A 25,860-nucleotide genomic window follows, 5' to 3' on the forward strand; every position below is an offset into this window, starting at 1 on the left:
TAGTCTATGAATGCAGTTTTACTTTTACCTTAAAACTATTTAGGCTTGTTACTGAATGGATCTACCAAGCTCCAGACATGCACACCCATGGCCTCTGCTGTGCAAAATCAGATTTGTCCAACAGACTCAATGACACAGCAAACGTACAAATGCGGGGGTCCTGATTCTCAAGTCTTATATATAGTTCTGAAAATCGGACTGATTCATGACATGAAAATGTTCATAAAATAAGATGTATTATCTCAAAAGTAACTACTTTTAAAAATAATCAAAGGAAAGACTAGCATCCAGCAAAAGTAAAAAGAAATAAAAAGCATAGTTACTAGGAAGAAAAAAAGAGAATTAAAACACTAATAACTTTCAGGATGACAATTTTTTGCTGACTGCACACATTCAATAGAATTATCTTTCTCATCTCTTTTTGGTGTTCTTTTGCTTGTTTCATAGCATTAAAATGAACATTTGTCTTTTTTCCTTCTACACAGTGTTATGGTAATTTGCATCTGGACCATGTCACACACTGGAATGCTTGAGGTTCTTCTATTTTAATTATGCTGCATTAAATATTTCTAGCCCATGTTAACCCTTTCACTAGCTATCTTATTTTCTCATAATACTGAGTTCAAAACATAACACTTCCTCCTACTGAAAACCACTGTGTTCTGTAGAAATTAACTAAAATTTCGAGGTTATTTCCAACTTTATTGCTAGTTTCCATGGTTGCTGATTTCTTAAAAGCTGGTTCTAAATATTTATTTTCTGAAACATTCTTTTCCAAAGTAACTGATAGAGGAATAAACAATGTCAAATACACTTACCCTGCCCTTGGTCAGAAGTGTCATCTTGTGATATATTAACCTTAAATGCATCAATCTGTAAAAGCTTCCCCTTTTCAACTGATTTCCAAATGAAATCTGCACATAAAACAGGTAGCTGATACTTCTGAATATTTTTTAGATCGCGACAGCTGAGGACATTAGCGGTATCCACAAGAACATGTGTACTCTGAAAGACAGGTTGCAATTACAGTTGCTCTGCATGCATAACTACAATATTAATCCAGATACTGTGTATTTCCAATTCATACTGGTATAATCCTAGAGTCCAAAGGAAATATTTAAAAAACACACAACCTTTTTGGACCATATTTTAACTGAAACTTCCAGTTTAGAAACATGGGACCTCTGCACTTCATCCATAGACAGCAGAACGAGCAGGACTTTTTTCAGGTGATAGTTCTGCTCAACTAAAATATGTATAACTTCAGAGTGTCCACTTTTCTGCAATTACTATGAAGATACGAAGGTGAGCAGGTGCCTAATGTTCTGCAGAGCTTTTAGCATCACACAGGAGGTCCAATAATGGGCAAGTTCTGTTGCGGCCAACATGGTACAAACCCAAAGCTATTTGGGGTAAGAGTGTTTAAGAAAATAAAAGCTGGGTAGAATGATGAAGAACCATGATAAGCCTTGGTAGCCTTATAAAGAATGATACATTTTTTTACTGGAATCACGTATATGCTGAAAATTAAAACTTTCTGCATAGTTAGGACAAAGTAAAAACATTTAGAGAAGTCAAATCAAATGAAATGGTCATAAGTAGGAGGCAGTGGATTTTGCACCTTGACTAGTTAACATGAAGCATGCAAGAACTGGTGGATAGAGAAAAATGAAAGATTATTACATCAGAATGAAATTACATCTACTTTACTCGGAAACAGGATGATAAATGCATGTACTTTTATTTGCCCCATATGACAAAAGTACAGCTTAAAAAAGCAGCAGCACTGAGTCCAGGTCTGTTCTGAAGTTCCCATTTGGAGATAGATGAGACTCTTTTTAATCATAACGTAACTTCTGCAGCTTGGGTAAGATTTACCCGGAACAGGTTGGCCGCTTGTTAGCTGTTCTCAGCATCCTAGAGTTCACAAATTTTAGGTATTGAAATACCAGCGATGCATCTCCTTATTCAGAGTTTCCCCTCTCTGACGATGAGAGAAGAAAAACAGCATGGCAATTTTATCCAGGAAAAATACTTCCCCGGTTCTTTTGTGGAGGGAGAATATTGCTTTTAATCTTTTATGTGACACTTCAGTACTACAAAGCCAGATGCATTAAAAACGTAAACTGAATATTTCTATTTAAATATTGAAGAGAGACTTAATCTCTATGGTTCTTATTTCTCTACATGAGGCAAGATTAACACTCTACAACATTTGCACCACTGATACTTTCCTACTGAGATCTCAGAAATAAATCTGGAACTTACCTTGTGATTAAGCACAAAATTAACTACTCCACCATTTTCTTTTATGCATGCTTTCAGCCTGCTCTTATCCTGAATGGGTAAGTATTTAATTTTAACAAAGAACACACAGTCTGCAAAGATTGCCATTGCCCTCCTGTTAAAAGAGAAAAGAATTTTTTATTTTGGGATGAGAAAACTTTCATCTAAAACTAAGTAGTCTCTCACCAAATATTTTGCAAATTGTTTGCAACTCTACAAAGTTCCAAAACAAATCCCATTTTATTAGCATGGTAATCAAATCCACCCAGAACATCTTGTAATTAGTGGTTTGTTTCTTTTTTTTTTTTTAATTATGCAGAAAATTGAGTGTGACCTACATTTTCAGTAAAGTCATGGCTTGAACTAAGAGCCAAACTCTTGATCTCTTGCTGCTAACACCCCCTGTTAGTAACGTGGAAGTGTCTTAATTTAGACTGGAACAACCTCACTTTCATTTCCCCTTTCACACAGTATCATTATAAAATAACTCTCTTTTTCAAGAATGTGAACAGCTTTTCATGTTCCCACTCACTGATTTATAATCTGCAAACATAAAAACCCCCCAGTATTTAAAAAGAACTTTGGAAAGCTGATCCAGATTAAACCCACCACAGCAAAAAAGCCCCAAAACCCCAGCAACAATAAAACCCCCAAAACCAAGAAGCTAGTTTTAATCCAGATCTGTTTTCTGATTGAATTTACCTTCTGGCTTACGGCAAATATTTACAAAAAGGAATAGTGTAGCAGTGGAAGTGATGGAGGTAGGGGAGAGATGCAAGTAAGGGGACTACTTCTTTTCTCAGCAGCGTCAACCTAAATTGTCTGTAAAACAACTTGAATGAAAATCGTCTGCATGTCATTTGTGACGAACTAGGCTAAGAGATGAGAGACTGGGAAAGTTTTACTTAAACAGGAGTAGAATTTATGACAACAAAATATAATGGCAGTGTCTGGTTTAAGTGAATAAAATGTATCATCGATGTGTATTTATTTTCCTGGATGCTTTATAAGTGTAAAATTATTTTAAAAACTGATGAGAATGATAAATGTAGCGTAAATGAGAACACTATACAGAGCACCGAGCGCTTTACATAGCATATGAGCTCCTCAGCATGTCACGGGCTTTCTAGGGTTTCCGAGCCCTTCAGTGGTAAATGAGTGTTAAGTGGGAGCTAGAAGGCCTTATGACTGGGTGGGTTCAGACAGAAGCCAAAACCAACGCCTCCACTAAGCTTATTTGAAGCAGGGTGCCCAGTTTAGTTTTCTCTGAAAGGCATTCAGATGGCACACCTCAAAACCACTTTGAGAACTTAACGTAAGGCAGCTCTTGACAACGAAACGGTTTGGCTTAAAATTGCATTGCTTCTCCAAGCCAAACTGCTAATGCAGACACACTGCTAACACTACAGTAACGACCACGAAGAGAATGCGTGCTTCTAAAACAAAATACTCAGGTCATAATTTTTTTTACCAACGATTCTTTGGATCCAATACACTGCGTCCATATCTCATCCAGAGGGTTAGTATCAGTGTCAGTGGCAAAGACATCGTTTTTACTCTAACTATTTGTATTTCTGGAAAAGCTACTTGATGATGTAAATTTTCCACAGTGACTTAAGGCCAAATAATTTTATTTGTGAGATAACTGGACAAAACTGACACTCTAGAATACTTGGCTTTCCAAATTCATCCTGGACTCACAGGATGAGGCAGAACAAATAAGAAACTGCTTGTTGAAAAGTAAAGATAACGTGAAAGGAAAGCAGTTCTGGTGTTAGCCAAAAATGTATGATATTCAGTGTCCTCTATCTTTGGGAGGCCATTTGGAGAAAAAATGACCTTCCTCTGACTTAATGAGAGCTCCCAGATAGACTGCAAACGCTGATTAAGCTTCTAGTCTCCTACGTCTATAAATAAACAACACCCACATTAAAGACTGCAAAAACGGAAGCAGACACTGTCTGAACTACTTGCCTTCATTTACCACTTCACATTTTTCTGCACGATGTTTGTGCAAATGAGGAAACATTTATTAGAACACTAGTTTCTTTGGACTAAAAATAACGAATTTAATCACCCAATAGGTTCTTCTGGCTTAAAAATAAGTATTGGTCAAATTGCACCAAAGCCTTTACAAGATCAACAAAACCTTTACATCAACCCTGCAGAAAGATTCCACTGTAGTGTGGAGTGTGAATAAACCAAAAGACTGTAAGAACGCAGAGGAAATGTTTAAATGGCACTGACAACAACATTTCACAATCTAATATAAGATTATTGTTTCATTAATTTATCAAGGACCCAAGTCTAGAGCAGATGATTAGGATCAGGTTTCAGGTTTAAAAAAACCCAAACAACACAGTAGCCTGAAGTAATTTTGGGGTGGGATTTAGAGTATGTTACCTATACTACATTTATGGAATGTGTTTATTTTCTTATTCTCTGGCCTATTAGATTTTCAATGTATGCAGGTAAAGTTGTTCTTCAGTGGAATAAAAAAGAAATCAGATGGCCACGGAATAAATTAAATTATAAGCTAAATAATAAAACATAGTTATTCAAGGAGAGAGAGCAAGATAATTCACTTGAATTTAGGGTTTCAGGAAAACCTGGGAAATTAACACCACAAGACACAATTTTATACAAGTCTGTCTAATTTTATCTCAGAAAGGTAATCTATAGCAAAGGCCCAAATCATCTACTGCACTATACACCTGATAGAACTGGCGACTCTGTCCATTTAGGCACAGGCAGCAGGTCAAAGGGCACATGAGGTCATCATATACCTATATTTTCTGGCTCTTGTTTTTGTTTTTTATGGCATTAGCAGTGCTTTTGGCATACAAGTACACTCTGCTCACACAAAAAACCAACTCTCCATATTTTAACCAAAAGTTTTTCATGAGATACTATGTTACCAGAGGTGATAAAAATCTTTTATAATGCAGCCTTGTTCTGCCTTGGCTCTGTGGGAAACTGTACCTTTAAGAAGCTCTACTTTGTGGCGTAAAGTGTTATGTTAAGCTTCTTTTATCAACTTTATTTTGAATCTTGTCACAAACAAGATAGATTAATTTAAGGCATATGTAAAGCCAAATGTGACACTGCCAAAGGCTTCCTTTAATAATCATAGTATAAACCTGGACACTGCTTCCCTCTTCACTACAGCTCTGTGTGCACTAGTTTTCTCAATATATTCTCTAAAGCAAATTCTGGGCATTGCTAAAGTATCCCCAGAAGCTGTCTTCTCAGGAAATAACGAACTCTACTTGCACAGCCAAAACAAAAAGTTTATTAGAAGGCAACGAAATACATACAACCTATTACAAGCATCAGCCCTGCCTATACATCCATATCTCATCAAGAAAACACCAGAAGCAACTGAAATCAGTAGCTACATATGGTGCAAAACTCCACAAAAGTATTTTATATTACAGCCGCTTATGAAAATCAAGCTGCTAAGAACTGAGAAAAAAAAATTATTGTGAGAACTGATCTGTAAATAAACCGTAGGTCAGCCAGTAAGCAGAAAGGAATGCATAAACTTGAGGGATTCATTTCCTGCAAGTCTGTCTGCAAAGACTCCCCCTTCTCTCTTCCCAGCACAAGGTATTAAATGAGTCCTGATCCCACTCCTCCTCTTAGATTCTGAGGGAGCCAAATCAGTTAAACTCACCCACTCAGGCAACTTCCTTCCCTGAAAGATCTTCCTGCTTCCTCAACAGCGTGAGGTACAACTGGAGAGCCTGGGTGTTGTAGGTAGGAAGGGCTAGGACACACTCATACCTCCCTGTAAAAATGCCCAAATGGACAGCAACCCAGTCAAATAAATAAACCAAGCAAAGTGCAGTCTACTGCACAATAAGGAACAGTAACCCTTGCTGCAACTTGGGAGGAGAAAGAAATTGCCACTGTTAAAGTCCAAGTGAACTTTGGAATACCTGACAGAGAGCAGGAAATTGGGTTAAAATCTATTCAAAGTTTATCCCAGGCAGTTTTTCTCTCCCTTGAGTGAAGAAGACTTTATTCTCTTTCATTGCTAATGGATGCTACCACTGAATAGTAGCCTTTCTTCCCCTATCTCCCTAGAGAACCAAACTTCTCAAGGAATTTTAGCAGTGCTTTGGCTTTACTCTTTTTGAATGGCAAAATTTCCAAAATTCAAAATCAGAATAGAAAACTATTGTATTTAATCTGTGTATTGAGAATCAATTAACTGCTGATAAAACACTTTTATAACTGGAATACCGTGTTGTTGCAGAACCAGATAAGGAAGTTATGCAAAACGGAACTGCCACCAACTGTGACTGGTTTTATTGTTACAATTTTAATTTATATTGGTGGAGATCCATAAGTCCCCGATACCCTCAAAAGGATTTCACACAACCACACAAGCTTGTACTTCACGATCAAACCACAAATTCAACACCATCATTAGCAATGCGTTACATTTTTAGCAAAGAGGGAGCCAAAAATGAATTTTTATTGTCCAACAATAGACCATGAATAATCTATAGTCCTGTAAGGCCTTCAGCGTGCAGGTAAACTGAAAACAAACCTCTACTGTATTTTCCCATTAAAGACGTCAAAGGGACTAAATGTGATGCCGTGCTTTAAAAAAGCATGAGTACAAATCCTCGTATTTTCTAGCACAGTAGCTTCCCACTGTTAAAGCAGAATCCAGTCTGAGAACAATCACGTAGACAATATATTCATAACTGACGAAACCACAGCACAGAAAAGCCAATGGGAAGTTTAGCAGAAAGAGCCCTGTGCACTATAGGAAGTAACAGCGGAAAATAAAAGTAGGCAACAGAAAGGGCTTCCCTGGGTTTGTACAGCCTAGGGCTTGGGTTTGTACGTGCCCAGAAAAGCTGCAAAAACAGGTCACAGCCTGCGAAATACCACAAGTTTCTGGAGAGTGACACTCTGACACTCACCGGAGTTCAGAGGAAATCGCTAATTTCGCTGAGGGAGACGGAGCATGCTTAAAGCACAAAATGTCAGAAAGCCGGGGGATGCTTTTTACCCAGTTATCTCTCCATTCCTCCCTTACTGCAGCGATTTAAAGATTAAAAGGGTATAACTAGCCGCAATAAAAGCACGGTAAAAGCCCAGAGCCTCACCCCTGCAAAAACCCCCACGCCCTGACAGGCTTGCGGACAGCTCACGGGACAGGAATCTCCTCACACACCGCGACGGACGGGACGGAACGGGACGGGACGGGACGGGACGGCCGCTGAAGAACTCTGCGCGGATACGGCCTTCCGCCTCGTCGGGAGCGGCCCTGCCCGAAGAGAAGCCCCGTCTCCCCGAAGAGTCACCGGCCGCGACGCAGGAAGGGGCCCGGGAACCACCGCCACCTGATGAAAGAAGGGAGGGAGAGAGGGAGAGCAGGCCAGGCCAGGCCAGGCCAGGCCCAGCTGCCGGAGAGACACCCCTCCACCTCGATCCCCGCCACCTCTTCCCGCCCCTGACAGCCCCGGGCAGGAACCTGGGCAGGATCAGCTACTTCCCTGTTGATGCCCGTCAACGGCCTTTTCGCCGCCGAGTCTCTCGGGAGCTGTAGTTCGAGCGCCCCAGAGCCGCCTCGCCGTTGGGCGGGGAAGGCGGCGCCTGAGGACTACAACTCCCAGCATGCCCGGCGCCGGGGCGGTGCCCAGCCAGTGGCGCCGGGAGGCAGCGGGATGGCGGTAGGTTTGTAATAGAAGGAGAGCGGTGGTGGCGGCGGCCAGAGCGGAGCGTCTTGAGGAGCGGCGCCGGGTGCTGCCGCCCCGGTACCTGTGAGGGGCTGCAGGTCGGAGCTGTCGCGGTGCGGGCGCTTCGGGGGCGGGGGAGCGGCGGCGGCCCCCGTGAGGGCGTCGCGGTGCCGCGGGATGGGGCGGTGTCCGTGGGGAAGGGGATGCGCCCGGCCTGGCCCCTCGGCTCGGCTGAGGAGTCTGGCTGTGCTCCTCTCCCCACCGGCGACCTTCGGGGGGATCCTTTTGTCCCTCCTCGCCTCCCCGGGATGGGTCAGCTTCATCCTTGCCGGCTGTCATGGAGGTGCTGCTGCCCTGAGGCTGCGGGGGAAGCTTTACACTCGGCAGGCTGCCTCCAAAGGGTCCCCAGAAGGTGACAGGAGAAATCGTTTGTGAACCCTGTCGGCTTGAATTGGCCCGTGCGGGAATCTGTACCTCGCTGAGAAACTTCCACTGGTGTCTCAAACCAGGAGGCGGTTGAGAAACATTTGCCTAAGGGAACTTGGCTGTTTCTCCTAGTCACGGTTTCAAGCTTTGGTTGAAAACATAAACCCTGTTACAGCAGGGAATATAGGACGAGCAGGCATGAACTCATCTCTTGGGAAGAAGGAAGCTTTAAGAAGTTACTTCCTGCTCATCAGGGGCCTGGGCTGCTGTAGTTGTCTGTCCTTTGCCCTCTGGCCCCTTCTTTCCTCTGTGTTCCCCACTGCACACCATATGCACAGGCAGAGAGTTGAGTGCCCCGGGACTAGTTTGAGGTGGCGGGGCTGAGTACTCAGGCTTTTGCTGCCACACCAGCATCGGCAGCAGTTCTATCTCTTTTTTTTCTTCCTCAGTGAGGAAATCACTTTGGGTCTCCTGTCTACCCAAATTCAATCATGTTTTATGACACTTGTAGGAATTCAGTTATCACTGAAACTTTTGCAGTCTTCAAACTTTTTTTTCTGGATGGATTTAAAAGAAGCTGGTCGAGAGGAGGAAGCTAATAGGCAGCATGGTTGTAGAGTTTCCATGAGAAACTAAGGCAGACACAAAACCAGTAAGTGCTGCATTGAAATATGTGCAGTGGAATGTTTGTATGTAGATTGACATATTTGAAACTTTGCATTAATATGAAGGTCCTGTGTGGGAAGTCTCTCTTTTAGCTCCTCAAATCACCACTCTCCTTTTGTTGCGGGCACTTCAAAAAATATCTGAATCCCTCTCTATACTACTGAAGAGAATATTATACACAGCTCTACACTATTTGAGATAATATTAGCTGCACTCAAATAAATAGTAAGATTGGAAGTTGGATTATATTGACTTTCTGCACAGAAAGTTTTTGTTACTAATTGTCTAAATTGTTCCTATTGCCTAGGGAAATGCAGATTGTGACTTATTTTTATATATACACTGGGTTGGTTATAAGAGAGTAACTTTCTTTTACTGGGAATCTGTTATTGTAGATTTCTTATTTTGTTTATCTGTTTAATTTCTAGGTGCTATAAGTAGGTAACCATCCATACCTGGAACTTTGAAAGTTTTACTGTCCTAATGCTACATAACGTAATATTGTTATGTTAATGCTATATCAGCAAATAAATTGGAATACAATTTACAACATGCCAACTGTTGAAGATCTGAATAGTGAACCAAACTTCATTGCACAATGGATGTCCAGTTGTTCCCGTGCTGGAGTCTTACTAGATCCTAATTTTACTGGTTTGAAAATCAGCAAAGAAAATTTATTATCTGGACCTAAAAACATCACAGCTCTCCCTGCTGAAGTGTTGCATCTTTCAGACAGCTGTTCTGTAAGTGAGGACTCCTTGCGTGAAGAAGAGTCTGGCAGCACTTGTACACTTCAGCAATGTACCACTGAAACATCTTTTCCAGCAGCTGCATATAACGTAGAAGCCTCTAAAACAGACTTTGTCCACGGTGAAGTGGATGGTCAGAATAAATCTGATCACAGCGATCCACTCCTACAAAAGCTTGAACAGGTAAAAGTTCTAGAATTCCTTGATGTACATCAATTAAGATTTTGTTTATGCATGTGATTTGTCATACCTGTAAGTAAGCAAACTCTTTGCAACATATAGAACATGACAAGCTTAAAGAGCATGTTCTAAGTCACAGTTTCGTTGCATAAAAATTGGTGTCTTCCTCATGATGTGCAGTTATTGAGTGTCTTCTTGTTTCCAGCTGGCACGAGTTCCAGTTTAAAATGAAATTAAATTGTATTCAGTTGCGGGGTACTTGTTCTCAAAATCTCTTTACCTGGGAAGCTACACACAGTTTTACAATGTTCTGTTGTTTCTTCACTTCAAGCTGTGGAAATGGGGTACTGGTCATCACAGTGGTCGTACTTCACCACAGATATTCACAGCGTGGTGAAGTTGTATGTTCTTGTATCTATAGCAACATCTTCTGTTAGTTCTCAAAGTAGGTATGTACACCCATATACCTGCCTCTGTTTAGATGAAGAGTTAGTGTTGAATGTGATGAAGTATCCAAGACACTGGAACAGAAAGGCCTGGAATTCCAATGCTGTGATGTTATTGTTTTTTTCCAGAGCAAGCATGTCAGTTAATCCGCTGTAGCTGGCTATAGGTTCGCTTGTACCTCTTACCAATTGCTACATATAAATTGTGTTAGCTGAAAGTGTTCAGAGGCACTTTAATAGATCTTCCTGTTAAGGATTAAGAGCTCACTTACCTCCTTGTCCACTCTGCTAGCAGGTACCTCAGTATGAATCCCTGTGTCTGTTCACTCAGGTGAGGTCTGTGTGAGTCTCTGGAGTAGAATTCTACAACTTACCTGGTGCTATAAAAGCTTTCTCCTCTATTTTACATGATAGGAAAAGAAATATTTACTTTTTCAGTATTGTTAGCAGTATCAAACAGTGTCTAAATGACAGATATTAGCTGGTTTAATGGTATTTTAAGAGGAATTCTTAAGTCTCCTGTCTTAGAAAGTTATTGACAATCTAATATATCATAAAAAAAATAAATCTGATGTTTGTAATGTCGAGTGTAGTTTTTTCACTTTGGTTTTCTGAGGATATTATTATTGGAACAGGTATGATTTCTTTAATAAAGTAAGTGAAGCGTTTGGATATGAGACTTAGGCAATCTTTGGATCTTGATCATTAGCTCATAGCTTCTATTTGCATAGTGCCTTACTTCTGTTTTCACTGTAATTTTAAGGATCTACAAGGGAAATTCAAGGGAATTTTTTTCTTACCTGTTGGGTGACAGGTGTGGTCCAATCGTTCATCTGTGGAAGGATTTCATCAGGCCTCCTGCCATTCCTTTGGAGGAGCTGAATCTAGCAGATATGTATGCATTGGGGAGAGAGATGGACATGGAAGCCCACCACCCATTGCTGTGGCTTGGTAGGGTGCGTAATGCCCTGCCCTCGTATGGCCCTCGAGGCTGGTTTTGAGACAGTGCCAGGGATTCCTGCTACACAAGAAAATGCAGACTGGATTACTGCATTTAATCAGTATTTTAATTCTTTTTTCCAGGCAGCTTCATGAGTTCTTAATGTTCTCTGATGCTCTTTTTCCCCTCTCTTGGTCCTGTGTATCAGTTCTGCTCACTGTGAGATCCTGGAGAGAAAGACACCCACACTTTTTCTAAAGCTTTAATTATTATGAAGTATTTAACACTTTAATAAAAACATGGCATAGTATAAGTTAATGTTAAAAGAGCAGAATTTGAATGTTTTTCCCATGCAGTGGAAATGAGTGTTCTGATTCCTATTTTTTACAGATTAGTCAATTAAAGACTAGTGGGACTGGTAACTGGGCAAATTGGAAATAGCATGCGCGTTCATAGATAGAAAAATTCATTTCCTTCAAGTTACACTTACCTAATGGAACATCTTTAAAACAAGAAATACCAGTTGTCTTGATGACACTAATCCTGTGATACATTTTAAGTAAACCTAGCCTCTAATACATTTATTTTTTGTTTGAAAAGCTGAAGGAATTGCAACACCAGAAACAGGAACAGCTAAAGAAACAACAGAAGGAGCAACTTCAAAGGCTAATGGAAGAGCAGGAGAAGCTACTTAGCATGGTATCTGGCCAGACAGCAGTTCTCGGTAAGTTGAGAAAGAAAGCATATAAAGTACTTTGGGTAAACTGAAGAATTTAATCTAATTTTCCAGTTAAAATCTGAAAGAGTATTCAGTGTTCTTCCTCTTAAGACTACTTGATTAGGCAAAGATAAATGTTGCATCACTTCAGTGCCTGAAAGTTGAGTGCTGCTGTAGAAGGAATACTATTCCGTTTTTATAAAATGCCAACTGTACTTGTAACTTGATCAGTGTGTGCTATGATGGGAGCCATTGTTTTGAAGAAAATATTTTAAATATAGAAGACAGTGTAAAACAAACAGTTGCTTTCCTTTCTGATTAGCTGTTTCTCACAATACTTCTGATTGCTTTAAGCTGCTAGTGTGTCCAAATGAAGTGGTCTCTCCTTGTTTATGGTCATGCAGCACAAATTTGTTCAGCTGATGAACTGAACTAGACTGGGAGCTGATCTGTGTTGAAAAACAAACATTTGTAACCTGTATCAGTTTTCCAGTCTTTTTTGCTGTGTGCAAAGGGAAGGGACAGTGCTGGGATGGAAAAAGCTTTCAGAGTTGAGCAGGAGTATTTTGTTGGCAGTGTCGGTCCAACCTGACTTAAGAGAGTACCTTTCTTTCACTCTGCCTACGTGAGAAAAATGAATTTAGGGCTTAGCATTAGGAGAACAAAATTCAGATTGCCTAATCACTTATTCTTGATCAGTAACATAAGGATGGAGGTTGGGTGATCAGTCTTGCCCTTCAGTGCCATTTCTTTTCTCCTGTGGAACAGTGGTGTTGTCATGCAAATACGAGACACAGCCATTTTTTTTTTCTTTTAATGTCAAGGCTATACTGTAATGACTGAAAATCAAAAGCTAAGACCTGGGCGTTCAGTGGGCTTAACACCTTTACACCAGTTGCCATCATCTGGGTCTCAGAATCACTTTGAAGATAGAGCTTACGCTCCAATTATTTCTCCATGTACACAAGACAGTGATCTTTTACAGAAGTTAAACAACAAAGAATGCACCTCATCTTTGAAGAACAGTCTTTCAGAAGTGTCCGGCTGTGAGAAACAAGGTATGTGTGTGCCTCTGAAAATGCAGAATTGTTTGAAAAATGAGGAAGACAAGTATATTACTGTTTAGTCATTTATAGAAAGATAACTTGTTGCGTGGTGGGTTTTTTTCCCTTTGTAGTTATTGAACGTAATTTTCTACTACTTAATGTGAAGATTTTATCAAGTGTTGATTTACTTGATTCGTTGGTTGATTTACTGACAGTTTACAGGTCTCAATGTTCCTGTTGATGTTCATGTGAGTCTTGTTAAAAGCAGCATGAGGAAAAACTAAAGTCTTCCTCTCTGAATGAAATGCTTGTCTGTTTTAGGAAAAAAATATAATCTTTACTGCTAAAACTTATATATGCCAAAGACTAGGAAACTAGCAAATTATGACAAATATTGGATTGCTGAATTGTTTGGGCTGAACTGTACCCACATTTTCATGTGGCAAATGGAAAATAACAATCTATCCAGGGATTTATAATACATAATTGGATGTGCATTTATAAAGAAAGTTGAAATTCAAATAAGAATTAATTTGGGAAAATCTTAGGACTATTTTATGTGGGAATTCAGACTACATTACCATGAAGCTCCCTTCTGGTTTTAATCTGACCTGAATGCTGCTTAAAGTATGAGCTGAAAACTGATTTATTGTTGGGGAGGAAAAAAAAAATTTCTTTTCATTTTGAAGGAAAAAACATGTGGTGTCCAGAACAAAAGATGGAAATTTTAATGGAAAGTGAAGACCATCACATTGATCCTTTATGTGTGGAAAGTGCAGATCTCTCTGAAAATCCCGGCGGAGGAAAAGATTTGTGGACTAATACAGAGGAAAGGTAATTCAGGCCATTATTATGCACTATTTATCAAATAGATAATATGAATTTTGTTGAATTCTGAGTCGTCATTGAAAGAGTCTGCTATTCTTAATTCGTGTAGCTTTCTCAATCAAGGATTCCATATTGCTAGGTACTGTGGAGACCTGCAGTAAGAGAGGCTCTGGCCTGAAATTGCTTATGCTGTTAAAGATGGGGTGTTGTGTATTGGCTGAAGAGGTGTGTGCAGCCTGGAGTAATGGTAGTTTAAAAGCACGTTTTAGGATAGGTTTAGTATATAAGCAGTTATAATTACTGTTCCCAATTTGCTTTATTACAACCTCCTATCCACTGTTATGTGGCAAAAGTAGTAATGTGGAGTGAAAGGCTGTGACTTTCCAGTTTATTACCAGGAGTTACGTTTGTTCAAAAATCGGTTTATGGCTAAGAAGGAATAATAGTACTTGTTGCAGAAGCCTTCTCATGTATGGTAAAAGTTTTGTTTATGGTGTTGGTAAAAGAAAAGTAGTGGTTGGCATTGTTTTAAAGCTCTGCCTTGTCTGCCAGCTCATCACAAAAGCAAGAAATACCTGTTCCAGGCTGTGGTGGGTTGAGCCCAGCCAGCTCCTAAACACCCACCCAGTCGCTTTCTCACTTTGTCCCCCAGAGCAGAACAGGAGAGGGTATCAGGGGAGCAAACTCAACAGACTTGTGGGTTGAGATAGGAGGAAGGTGGGGGGGGTGGGGGGAAACACTAAGTGATGCGAAGGCTGTCACTCTCCACCTCTCACAAGCAGACTGATGCCCACTCGGTTTCTGAGCAGCAGAAACTGAGCTACTTTTGGAAGACCAAGCCCCCAGTTTTTACTGCTGAATGTGATGTTATATGGCATGGAATATCCTTATGGTCAATTCACATCAGCTCTTCTGACTGTGTCCCCTCTCAGCCTCTTGCCCACTCCCAGTGTAACTTGCTGGGGGTGGGGGAGCAGCACGAAAAATGAAACACAGCCTTGGTGCTGTGGAGGCAGTGTTCTGTAATAGCTGAAACATTGGTGTCATATCAACGCTGTTGTAGTCACAAATCCAAAACTCTGCACCATATGGGCTGCTATGAGGAAAGCTTGCTCCTTCCCAGCCAGACCCAGCAGGGGGCTGTGAAGGAGGATGAGTATCAATGAGAGAGATAAGGAACACGATCTCGGTATCATTACTGAGTAGGAAGGTGATACTGTAGTATCATACTGCAGTATGACTAAAATATGAGTGAAAGTTTGGTGTTCTGGGTAGAAGAAAGGGTCATTGAGAAAAGCAGTGAAAGAAGAAACAGCAAAACCTGCATGCAGTATCTTTTAGATATGAATATTAACTATAGCAGGGATTTGATAAACCGTTTCTCAAAAGATAAACAGCTAATGTTTTAATGCATTTCTCAGATTAACTGACATTTAAGTACGAAAGTACCTCATAATTTGTCATCTTTTGTGTAATTACACCTTACGTCTTTGAATAGCAGTGACGTTAAATACAGTTATTTTATATAGAAATGTAAGACTTGATTTTTTTTTTAAAAAAATTACACTAGACCTATTAAAGCTGCAATTCAGGAGAAGAAACAGACATTTGAAGAATACCTGGAAGAACAGATACAACTGGAAGAGCAGCGTCTGGAGCAAAACCAGAAGTTACAGGTTATTTATTTATTTTCTAAGCTTTATTATTCTTTATATATTGTGCAAAGATGTGCTTTAAAAATGTACAAGGAAGATTCTAGCATTAAAAGCTAACATTGAATGCAATAGTGACATTCTTAAAAATAAAACAATAATCCCCTAGTATTTCAGTTGTTTAAGATGTCTTTAGAAATCCCATAGAAATGTACTATAAAAAATCCTATTCCTGTGTGGGGTTTATTTGGAGAAATCTTCGAACTGTGTAAGGGGCTCTTTAACTTTTTGCATTTTGCTTTTCCTTACCCCTTTTCAGGAGACAAATGGATCAGCCATTCAAAAACCAGTGATCAAACGACCTTTCCTGAAAAGAGGTGAAGGCTTAACAAGATTCACTAATGCCAAATCTAAAATCACAAAACTTGGAGAAAACACCCCAAAACTTCAACAAAGGTCTTCAGATGACAGAAATGTTATTAAAGTGGACAGACCACAAATGCAGAAGAAAACTATGCCTCCTGGCAAAGAACTGGTTTCTGAGAAGCCTTTTGCACAATGTAAAAAATACAACCACCCTGATAAAGCAAAACATCACCCTATCCAGAAGACCCTGGTATTCAGGAATCACAATGGAAAAAACATCTCGCTATTAGAAACAACAATGCAAACAGGAAAAAATCATGATGGACAGATGAGAGATTCCTTCCCATTAGAAATTAACAACAAAATAGAAAACAAAGAGAATGTAGAAGAATTTGTTAAGTCTAACACTGGAAAAATTGGAAACAAATTACCTGGCACAGAAAAGCCTTGGTTATCTCCCGAGCTGGCCAGTGCCTTTTCTAATTCTCAGTGTCCTATAGGTCACCCTGCAAAAGATCCAGAACTGTCTTTTGAAGTTTCGTTTCAGAATAAGCTGGAAAACTGGGAAAAAGAAAAAGAAAAAGAGAATCTAGAATTAGACGAATTCTTGTTTCTAGAACAAGCTGCAGATGAAATATCTTTCTCAAGTAATTCCTCATTTGTGCAAAGGATCTTAGATCAAGATCAGCAAACTTTAAAAGGCCGTAGAATGTCTTCTACCCCTATCAAGGCAAAACAGCAGCAAGTAAAGGTGCTGGCTGTTGAACTTATAAATAGGAAAAATATAAAGGCAGACTGTATGACACAGGGAAATACAAATGATAGAGCTGTTAGGCACACAGCCTCAAACTCAGGAACAGCTTTTAGAATGAAGGATTCATTGAATAAAATGGACAGTGTGATATTTTCAGCTTCTTCCGTGACAGCAGCTCCTGCTTTAAAAAGTAATCAATGGATTGTAAATGAAGATAAGAGTGAGGACGATGATGATACTACTACAGATTCTGAGAGTGAATTTGAGACCACATTAAAGCATGAAAATGAAGGTGTTAAGGCATCCTTTATGAGCCGTAGAGAAAGTGATCCAGAATTTTTTGATTATGGATGTTCTGTTAAAGACGTCAGCAAAGAAAGCAAAAATGGAGATGCTGACCTTGGCTTGTCAGACAAAGATTGCAGTGCACTGTCAAAGCAAAAGATGAGAAAAGCTTCAGACCATCAGAGAAGCATGTCTTGTATAAGTAGGAGTAAGTTTGAGTTTGATGATGAAAGAACATGGAGTGATCTTGATGAAAATTATGTTAACGGTGATTTACCTGAAAAATATACTAAAATACCTTTACAGATGGACTTGTCCAGTAAGAACGATACAACTGTCCCAGATAAAGCAATGAAGAGAAAAGTTGCCTCAAAGAGGGGAGATGAAATGTCCAAAGAGTCTGCAGTGGACAGTGACTCAAACGGACCTCCTGTATCAAACCTGATGATGAAACTGTTTCCTTCACTGAAACCAAAACAGAAGGCAGGCTGTCATTCAGAGCGCGAAACCAAATCAAATGTGGAACAGGAGCCAGCAGGTGAAAAAACAGCAACTGGTAGGAAATGTTGAAGACGACATCTATTACAAGTCTTCTCTTCTAACCCTTAAGCTGTAACCTGACATTACACTAAAGGGTGCTGCAGGGAATGGCCCTGTTCTTGCCTTTCATCTCCTCTCCTGGTTGCATGTCTCGTGTCAGATCTAAAAACTTTGCATCTCGCAGAATGAGTACAATGGGTGAAAACTACTTTTTTGGTTTAATTTTTTTTTTTCTTGGAGGCTAGTTTTCTATCAGACCAGCTCGTTGCACCAACTTGATCTGGATCTGCTTGATCACTGTTTCCAAATCAAGGAAAGTGTCAAAGGCATGCCAAAAAAGAAGTGGTACCTCCCTTTTCCAGTGACAGTGTGCATTTACACCACAGTAGGGTAATGCTATGCCCTGGTAGGTTAGCTTGTTCCTCTTAGAAAGTATGAGGAGGCAGCAGCCCTGTTCATGTTTTCTGACAGTAGTATAATATCCAGAGAATTCATCTGGAATATGGAAACGTGGATTCATTTTTCTGCTTTGCCCAGGTTGATTCCAACCATATACTTATAGTCTGGGGAAGAACTGCCTCTAAAAACTCCTGTTGAAGCTGTTGCATTTATGTGGGATCATTAAAAATGCAGTTGTTCAGTGAAAGCATGGTGGCATAGCCTAGCATTTAAATCTCTTCTCTGTAGAGAAGGTGGTGAGAGCTTGGTTTCAAGCTCTGCTCCAATGAACAGGATCTAGGTTTTTATGAGAAGTTCTTATGAAAGCTGCTATTTCTGCCTATTGTCGTGTGGAGAATTGACTTTGTAGGGTTGCCTGAAGGTGCCTGCTAGATGTTGTTTGCAGGAAGAGGGGTAGGGTTTTTTTTTTTTTACTGAATCTCAGAGCATTTAAGGGTGAATGAGGCAGCTACCTACATCAGTATTTAGGCTCTTCTCTTGCATACTCAGAAGCAGACTATTAAAACCCTTTAAGTGGTGGCTGAACAGGAAACTTGGAGGGAGAAAAAACCCACAAATCCTATTATTGGCCTCTGCAATAGATTTCGCATCAGTGATGGATGTGAACAGACTTAGTTGTGAATAAAACTTGGAAAAACTTCAACCATAAACTTCTCTGTTTGATGCTTGGCCCTTGTACCTTCATTTAATTTCTCTAGCCTGACATGAAGCCCTTCACATTAGAATTCCTAATATATATTTAGTTCTACAAAGATGATGGATATACTCAATATTTGAGGTACTTGAGTAAATAGTGCAGAGTGCTTTAAAATGTCACTTGTGTTATTTGAATAGTAGAGTTTTTTTTTTTTGCAATACTACTACTATCTCTAAAATAGTATCACTTGATTTTTATTTTTTTTTAACTGGTTTGTGATAATTGGTTACTTCAGTCTTACGGATGCTGCTTAGATAACTTGTCCATGGCTGTTCTTTGACAGGAAACACTGTTCCATCCCAGGTGCTGAGAGATACACTCACCGAATTGGAAACTGAAATAGCGAGATTCAGAGCTGAAAACACAACTCTAACTAAACTCCGTGAAGAAAGAGAGCATGCCTTGGCAAATATCAGGTAATTTTTAATTGAAACGTTTTCGTGCATTAACTCGCATGGTATGTTCCAGACTATCATAATGTCCCGTTACCAACAGCAGAGGCAAAGTGCTGTGTTTCAGTTACAGTGGAGACACAGGTTAAGAAACTGGTTGTTGCTCTAGGTGTATACCAAACTGTAATTATTACTCACAAACTATAATATTAAGAACCCCTGCTAATTTAATGTGATGCCCTTAAAGGCTATACATGGGAGAATTTGTGTATTTTTGTTCTGAGTGATAACGCAGTCCTAAATTGGTCTTGCAAAACTGATCTTCGTGCCAATGATTGATGCTCTTCTTTTGGATTGGAAAATATTTTCAGTTGAACTGCAGGACTTATAAACGACATATAGAGCAGAATAATTATACCTGTTGACGTAAATGTGGCACACCTATTCCTACCAAAGTCACTTCTGTTTTGTTTGGAAACAGCTTTGTGTTGTTGGCTAATACTTCATTTGTGACCTCCTGCTGTTAGCAGATTCTTTTTCCCTGGTAATTTTGGGGGAATGAATGGTGTTCTACTGCTTTGAAGAGTGTTGGAAGATCTTAGCCAAAGCTTTATTAAATTCAGGATAACTTTTGTGACTAGAAGATATGAAAATAGAAATTGTTGGACTTCAGACACTAGCTGTGTGACAATTTACTCCTTAAATAAGGAGTATCATTTATAGGTAAGTCTTCCTGGGGGTAACAGGTGCTGGATTGGAATCAATGACCACAAAATTCAGATTCTTCATTTTCTTCCTTAAAATCTAGACTTGAACTAGTTTTGGGCTAAAACAACAATTTTGTTTCATAATTATAGGAAAGAAATTGCAGACTTTCAACAGCAGAAAGCCCAAGAACTGGCTGAAATAGAAGAATATAAAAAAAGGGAAATAAAAAAACTGCAAAAGGAGCGTAAAGTTTTTGAAAAATATACCACAGAAGTTAGAGCAATTCCAGATAAAAAAGAACGTGATGAAATTCAGGTATAAAAATTATGTTATTCTTGTAGTCCACACAGGAACACTTAAAATCGTTTAAAGGCAGTCAGTTAAATTCTAACTTAATTGAAAGGTTGCAAGTGATTTTAAGATGGGAACAGTTACTAGATATGGCCTAATCGAGGAAGGAACTGCAGCCTTCACAATGTTGTTTGATGGCTTTAAGGCAAAACTCCCTGATGAGCAAATCTGTTTGCCACGTTTCCAAACTAAAAACTGCCCATGACTATGGTAGAACAATCTTCAATTTTGACAAAAAATTTCTGTAGTTAATCCTATGTCGTAAATTTTCATTTGTGGTAGCGGATCAAAGCACAAACTGGAACTGTATTTGAGTTTTAGTCTGTCTATAACTGCTGTACAGTAAACGTAGTAATCTTCTACAATTTTCAAAGTTACATTTTGTTATTACTTGTAGGTCTTTGGGTATCGGAGATGTAAGAAACAAGATTTGTTTGTTTCTTCAGTGTCAGGATGTGTGGTACATGAGGTGTACAGACAAGTTGTATTAAACATCACACATGGATTTCCTTCCTCCTTCCCTACAAATTTTCCTAACGTAACTTCAACAGATTGAAGTAACATTTGCTAAACTGCGGAGGCAGATTCATGTGTATTTTATGTCACTGTGTCCTCCCTATTTTCCTGTCCCAAGATTTTTGAAGGGTTCTCTCATGGGCAGCCTTAAAGATTTCATGTTTCTGTCTCAAGTGTATTTGTACTGGCCAATCTACAAAGTGTCAAGGATACCAAGAGGGCAATAAAGACACTTCCTATGATCGAAGCAGAGCTTTTAAAGTTGGTAAAGTAAACAATATCTCTTTAGGGAAGAAAACTTCTCCTACCTCTCACTCTCTGCCCCATTAAGCTGATCTTATTTTTTTTGCCACTCTGATGCTTTTTTTTGTGTGCTAGTATTTCTATTAGAACATTAAAATCTTTTAAATTAAACATTAATTTAACATTAAAATCTTTTAATTTTTCAATGAAAGCTCTGTAATTTATAAACATGCATTTTTCTAAGGCTTTAAAACAGCAGATTGCAGAGCTACAGGAGGATTTAAAACGAAAAGAGGCAAAATGGTCAACCACCCATCGACGCCTGAAAGATCAAATAGAAGCTTTAGTAAATGAGAATATGGAGCTAAAAGAGGAAGTCAAAATTATGGAGAGGTTTCGTCTAGAAGCCTGGAAGAAAGTAGAAGCTGCTGAAAACAAGAGGAAAGTAGAAAATTCTGGGATGACTCTAAAAAGAGCAGAATCTGTAAGTTATTAATCTTGGTGTTTTAAACTAATCTGTGTGAATACTCTTGAGTTTCGGACCATAAATTTGGAATCTAATGGCTACAACCTAGATGTTTACTTTTAACTTGCTGATCTTGGGACTCCAGTAGTAGTGACAGACACAGAATTTTGTTAATGTCACATTCTCTCCAAATGTGAATGTTCCCAATATGCAGTATCCATTCTGTTGAGGAACTCGTCTTTGAAATACAAAATGATACAATTATAAGAGAAAAATCATAGATTGGATCTAACCTGTGAACCTCTGCACCTTAAGGATCAGCCAGGCAAACCGGGCAGTTCACCATTATCTAAAGCAGCTGTATTTCATTTTGAAACTGTAACTATTATTCTGCATTGCTTGCACAAAATTAACATTCTGCAGTGGTTGGTAGCGAGGCAGCAGACAGAGTTCCAAAGTACAGCTTGGGCTACTTCACACAAGCCCTTCTGATGACTAAATCTCAAAAATGTATAGTCTGTGCAGAGAGCTTCCAGTAAATTTTCATGTCACATGGTGTATACGTTTTTTGCTGCTGTATGAACGGTTATGATTAAATGTCACATAAACCACAAATAACTTCCTTTCTTTTAGTGCCTACCAAATAGAGGCCCAAAAAGTCAAATCGCATCTCTGCTTCCTCCAGTACAGAAGTGCAGCAAGATCGATGGCAAAAGTTATTCCCAAACAAAAGGTATAAATGTCTGTCTAATCAGAGAATTCTGTTAACTCTTTTTAAAAGAAAATTTTCTTTAAAAGAAAAATGTGGATTTTTGCTTTTATTAGAAAGAGCGTGTCACCACCTCAAAAGTAGGTGGAGAATAGGTTGTAATGGACTCACTGAGCGTATGGATAAATACCTCGGAGGGTAAGATTCTGGCCACAGCTGTGATGAGACCATTCCGGTCACGTTTGGTGCTCTGGAGCACACCAGAAGCTGCATCATAATCCCAAATGGCTTTCATCGTTGACGTTCTTCAAGCCATGGATGTTGATTAGATGACTATGTTGATAGCATTGGAACTACTGTGTCTCTTCATAACCTTCTTAGCAGGACCTGTACTCGTACGGTCAATGCTGTAGCGGGTGTTCCTTGCTCACAGTTAGGAGCAAAGGCTGTCGGCAGATACATGCCTTCCTAATGCATGATCGCATACGGAAAGTAACGGCAGGGTACTTTTTTGACACCCCTGACAGCTCAAACAACCGTTACGTTATCTGTTAGAGGAGTATGTTCCAGAATTGAAGCCCTTGCTGGTTTTATTTTGGTAATCTCTGTGGTGTGCTAGGAGAGACATGGAAAAAGTCTGCCCGTCAGTTCCTGTTAAAAGGTTACATTTAGCCTTCCTTCCTTTATTATAAAGGCATAACTAATAATGTTGTCTAGATCTCTAGGGGTGGGGAAAAAATCCTTTGTGAATCTTCAGAAATGAAACAAGAAAGTGCAAGTATTATACCTATTGCAGTGATTCTTCAATGATATACCTGAGGGAGCTGGCTTATGCTGATTGTTTTCATAAATGTGCTGCTTTCAGTTTCTACTGCACTGAAATGTAGGTATCCTATACAACTTGACCTCCTATGTAATTATAACACTTAAACTGTACTTTAATTTTACTGTCCAAATTAACTTTATTACATATATCTGAGCAGGAAAGCTTTCTAGAACACCTGCATCAGGACCTGCTAGTGATGGAAGCAACTCTGAGACAATGACGGCACTAGAAGAATCTTCTAAGACTTTTATGGTAGTAAGTACTGGATCCTGATTTGATTTTTAAGGAGGGAGGGGAAACCCAAAATAAAACAATAGTTACTTACACTTAAATGACTATCTGGAGGGTGACTGGTGAAGCTGTTGACTCAACCGCTATTGCTCTTCAACTGCAATTTTGTTGTCGTACCAGCAAATGGCTATGTAGTAGCCAATGCAGAATGTTTTACCCGTGCCTAGTAGTTGCAATGTTCTTTGGCTGAGGAAAGAAAATCATCATCTCCTGTTCCCTTGAATTTTGGGAAATGTTTTACGCTTTTGAGGGAGGGGAAAAAGATGGATGTTTATATGCTCCATGTAGGGAAACCGTGCAGGCATCTTGTAAACAGTTGGATTAATTCTCAGATTAATTGCTGTAGGTAGCATTCAGGTTTTATGAAACTTCATCAATCATTTAATACCTTGATATGGATGACTTAAGGCGCAGTTGAGCACCATGCTACAACATACTACTAAATTCCACTTTAGTCCATACTACAGCTGACTACGGACAATGAACTACTACCAAGTCTCAGTCTGTCTTACCACTTGAGTTACACCTAGGATTTAAATAAACCCCAGATTGTGTTTATGCCTTCCTATACTCATCTTCCTCCCCTGATGCTCCTCGTTTCCTAAAATACCCGTCAGCCTAGACAAAAACCACATGTATAAAACCAAAGCTTTATTTCAGTTTATGCTTAGATTATTGTTGTCATTTCAGGACACCTCTCCTCATGAAGCTCATGTGTCACTACCGTCTGGACCTGCATCTACAGACAGTGAAGAGATACAGAGAGAAACTGCTTATCCTGATGGAAAGGTAAAATGAGAGCTTGGCACTCTGTAATTCCACAAGGCAGCTGTTGTGAAAGAGGAATGGGTATGTGAGTGTATTGGTTCAATGCTGACCTCGAATGTATTCATTAGGTTGAAAAAGTTTTGAAAAATGGCTGTCACCTCATATTTTTTCCCAATGGGACATGGAAAAAAGTGGGTTCTGATGGGAAGACCATAACTATAACCTTCTTCAATGGAGATGTGAAGCAGGTTATGCCTGATCAAACAGTGGTATGTATCCTACACCTTCTGTGCTTTTCTACAACAACTTATTTATGTGCATGTGTGTACATACACATAAGATTTATCACTAGTTATGATAACTCCAAACTATTTTCTGCAGATTTATTATTATGCTGATGCTAAGACTACACATACTACATACTCTGATGGCTTAGAGGTCTTGCAATTTTCAAACGGACAAATAGGTAAAGAAATCATCCAACTCGACCAACCCTCAAAATTGCTGCCCATATATATATACCTGCATTTATGTAATAAGCATATTGTCTCAAAATACATTTCAGAGAAGCATTATCCTGATGGCAAGAAAGAAATTACCTTCCCTGATCAAACTATTAAAAATTTATTTACGGATGGGCAAGAAGAAAGTATCTTTCCAGATGGTACTATTGTTCGTGTTCAGCGGTAAGCTTTCTCTTTTCGGGTACCCTTGCCTGTTGCTGGGGAAAGCAGCAGTTAGGGCTCACTGACAGGCAGTATGTGGGCACAGATTTGTTTCTAAAGTTTGCATTTGAATGTACTGCAACCGTGTATTTACTGTTTGAAATTTTATTTGTTTACATCTTCTCCAAGCTACAAAAAGACTGAATGCCTGTGTGTGTCTTCTCATACCCTAACCTGACTTTTCCGATTTGTGCGTAATTCTAGAGAACGTGTGAGAACCTAGCTGGGGTGGCAAGCAGGTCAGTCTGACTGAGAGTGCTCAAAACATTAGGTTTTAAACGTTTTGTGGATTGGTGCTGCAATAGATTTAGCGCAGAGAAAGGGCAGCAGAGGCTCTCAAGTATAAAGAAGTCATGTCAGTTCTGCAGAAACGGGTTTTTGAGTACCAACCAGCTGGGATGGTATTTAACAAAACGGGCTTTTCACAAACACTGTATTTTTTTTTTTTTAGTTCTTCCTTCATTTAGGCTTGCATATTTAATGTTTGTTCTGAGATTAAGCTTAAGCCTATGTCTAGTCCTTAGAGGGTCGTGGTTGTTTGTTTTTTTTTTTTTTAAATACTTACATGCATTTATTTAATGCAGAGATGGAAGCAAAACTATAGAGTTCAATAATGGCCAGAGAGAACTACACACACCACAGTTCAAGAGACGGGAGTATCCAGATGGTACTGTCAAGACTGTGTACGTGAATGGACAGCAGGAAACAAAGTATGTCTCTGGGAGAGTAAGAGTGAAGGACAAGGATGGTAATATTATCATGGACACTAAGTTGTAGGTAATGTCCAAACTGTTGGGAGTGTTGGCATATCAGCAAAAATAATGTACATTCCTGTAAACAAGAAGTGAAACCCCTTTGTGCTTGTCGTGTATATATTGTTTATAGTTCTCCTGAAATAAATTTATTTTTCAGTGGATATATTATATCTGAGCTGCTTCTATTTTTTTTCCCATTTCTACTCTTAAGCAACAGTTTTTTACTGAGTCAATATTCTGTTCCTGTGTGATTTAAAAAGGATGTTTTTTTAAACCAGCTATCTATTACCTTATTTTAGACATCTAAGAGAAGATTCCTTAATCCAAGGTAAAAAGTGCTGTTGGAACCCCTGCTGTGGTGAAATCATGAGTC

At 39.3% G+C, this 25,860-nt stretch overlaps 2 protein-coding genes across 7 annotated transcripts in view; one reads left to right on the forward strand and one right to left on the reverse strand.

Moving 5' to 3' along the window:
- PARP4 (poly(ADP-ribose) polymerase family member 4) overlaps positions 1-7,770 on the reverse strand; it is a 51,920-nt gene extending 44,150 nt beyond the window's left edge. For 2 of the 5 annotated variants that reach the window (XM_074569836.1, XM_074569811.1), the window contains exons 1-4: positions 7,413-7,768; positions 5,963-6,076; positions 2,269-2,401; positions 819-1,005 (exon numbers count right to left, since the gene is read on the reverse strand). In XM_074569836.1, the coding sequence (XP_074425937.1) occupies positions 819-1,005; positions 2,269-2,394 (313 nt within the window). In that variant the 5' untranslated portion in view covers positions 2,395-2,401; positions 5,963-6,076; positions 7,413-7,768. Of the gene's footprint in view, positions 1-818; positions 1,006-2,268; positions 2,402-5,962; positions 6,091-7,412 lie in introns of those variants that run through there. The other 3 variants (XM_074569801.1, XM_074569829.1, XM_074569819.1) reach the window with 3 other exon arrangements.
- Positions 7,771-7,813: 43 nt separating this feature from the next.
- Positions 7,814-25,655, forward strand: CPAP (centrosome assembly and centriole elongation protein). 2 transcript variants are annotated; one of them, XM_074569849.1, is made up of 17 exons: positions 7,814-8,083; positions 9,506-10,009; positions 11,993-12,116; positions 12,935-13,168; positions 13,846-13,990; positions 15,555-15,660; positions 15,956-17,597; positions 19,021-19,153; positions 19,987-20,152; positions 21,192-21,431; positions 22,047-22,146; positions 23,106-23,203; positions 23,930-24,028; positions 24,136-24,276; positions 24,389-24,473; positions 24,573-24,693; positions 25,317-25,655. In XM_074569849.1, the coding sequence occupies exons 2-17, from the start codon at positions 9,584-9,586 to the stop codon at positions 25,507-25,509; spliced, it is 4,053 nt and encodes a 1,350-aa protein (XP_074425950.1). In that variant the 5' UTR covers positions 7,814-8,083; positions 9,506-9,583; the 3' UTR covers positions 25,510-25,655. The 2 variants fall into 2 exon arrangements, with proteins under 2 accessions (XP_074425950.1, XP_074425959.1); XM_074569858.1 differs by having other exon boundaries at positions 15,956-17,579.
- Positions 25,656-25,860: the final 205 nt, after the last annotated feature.

The sequence above is a fragment of the Larus michahellis genome, chromosome 1, assembly GCF_964199755.1.
Source record: "Larus michahellis chromosome 1, bLarMic1.1, whole genome shotgun sequence".
Lineage (NCBI taxonomy): Eukaryota > Metazoa > Chordata > Aves > Charadriiformes > Laridae > Larus > Larus michahellis.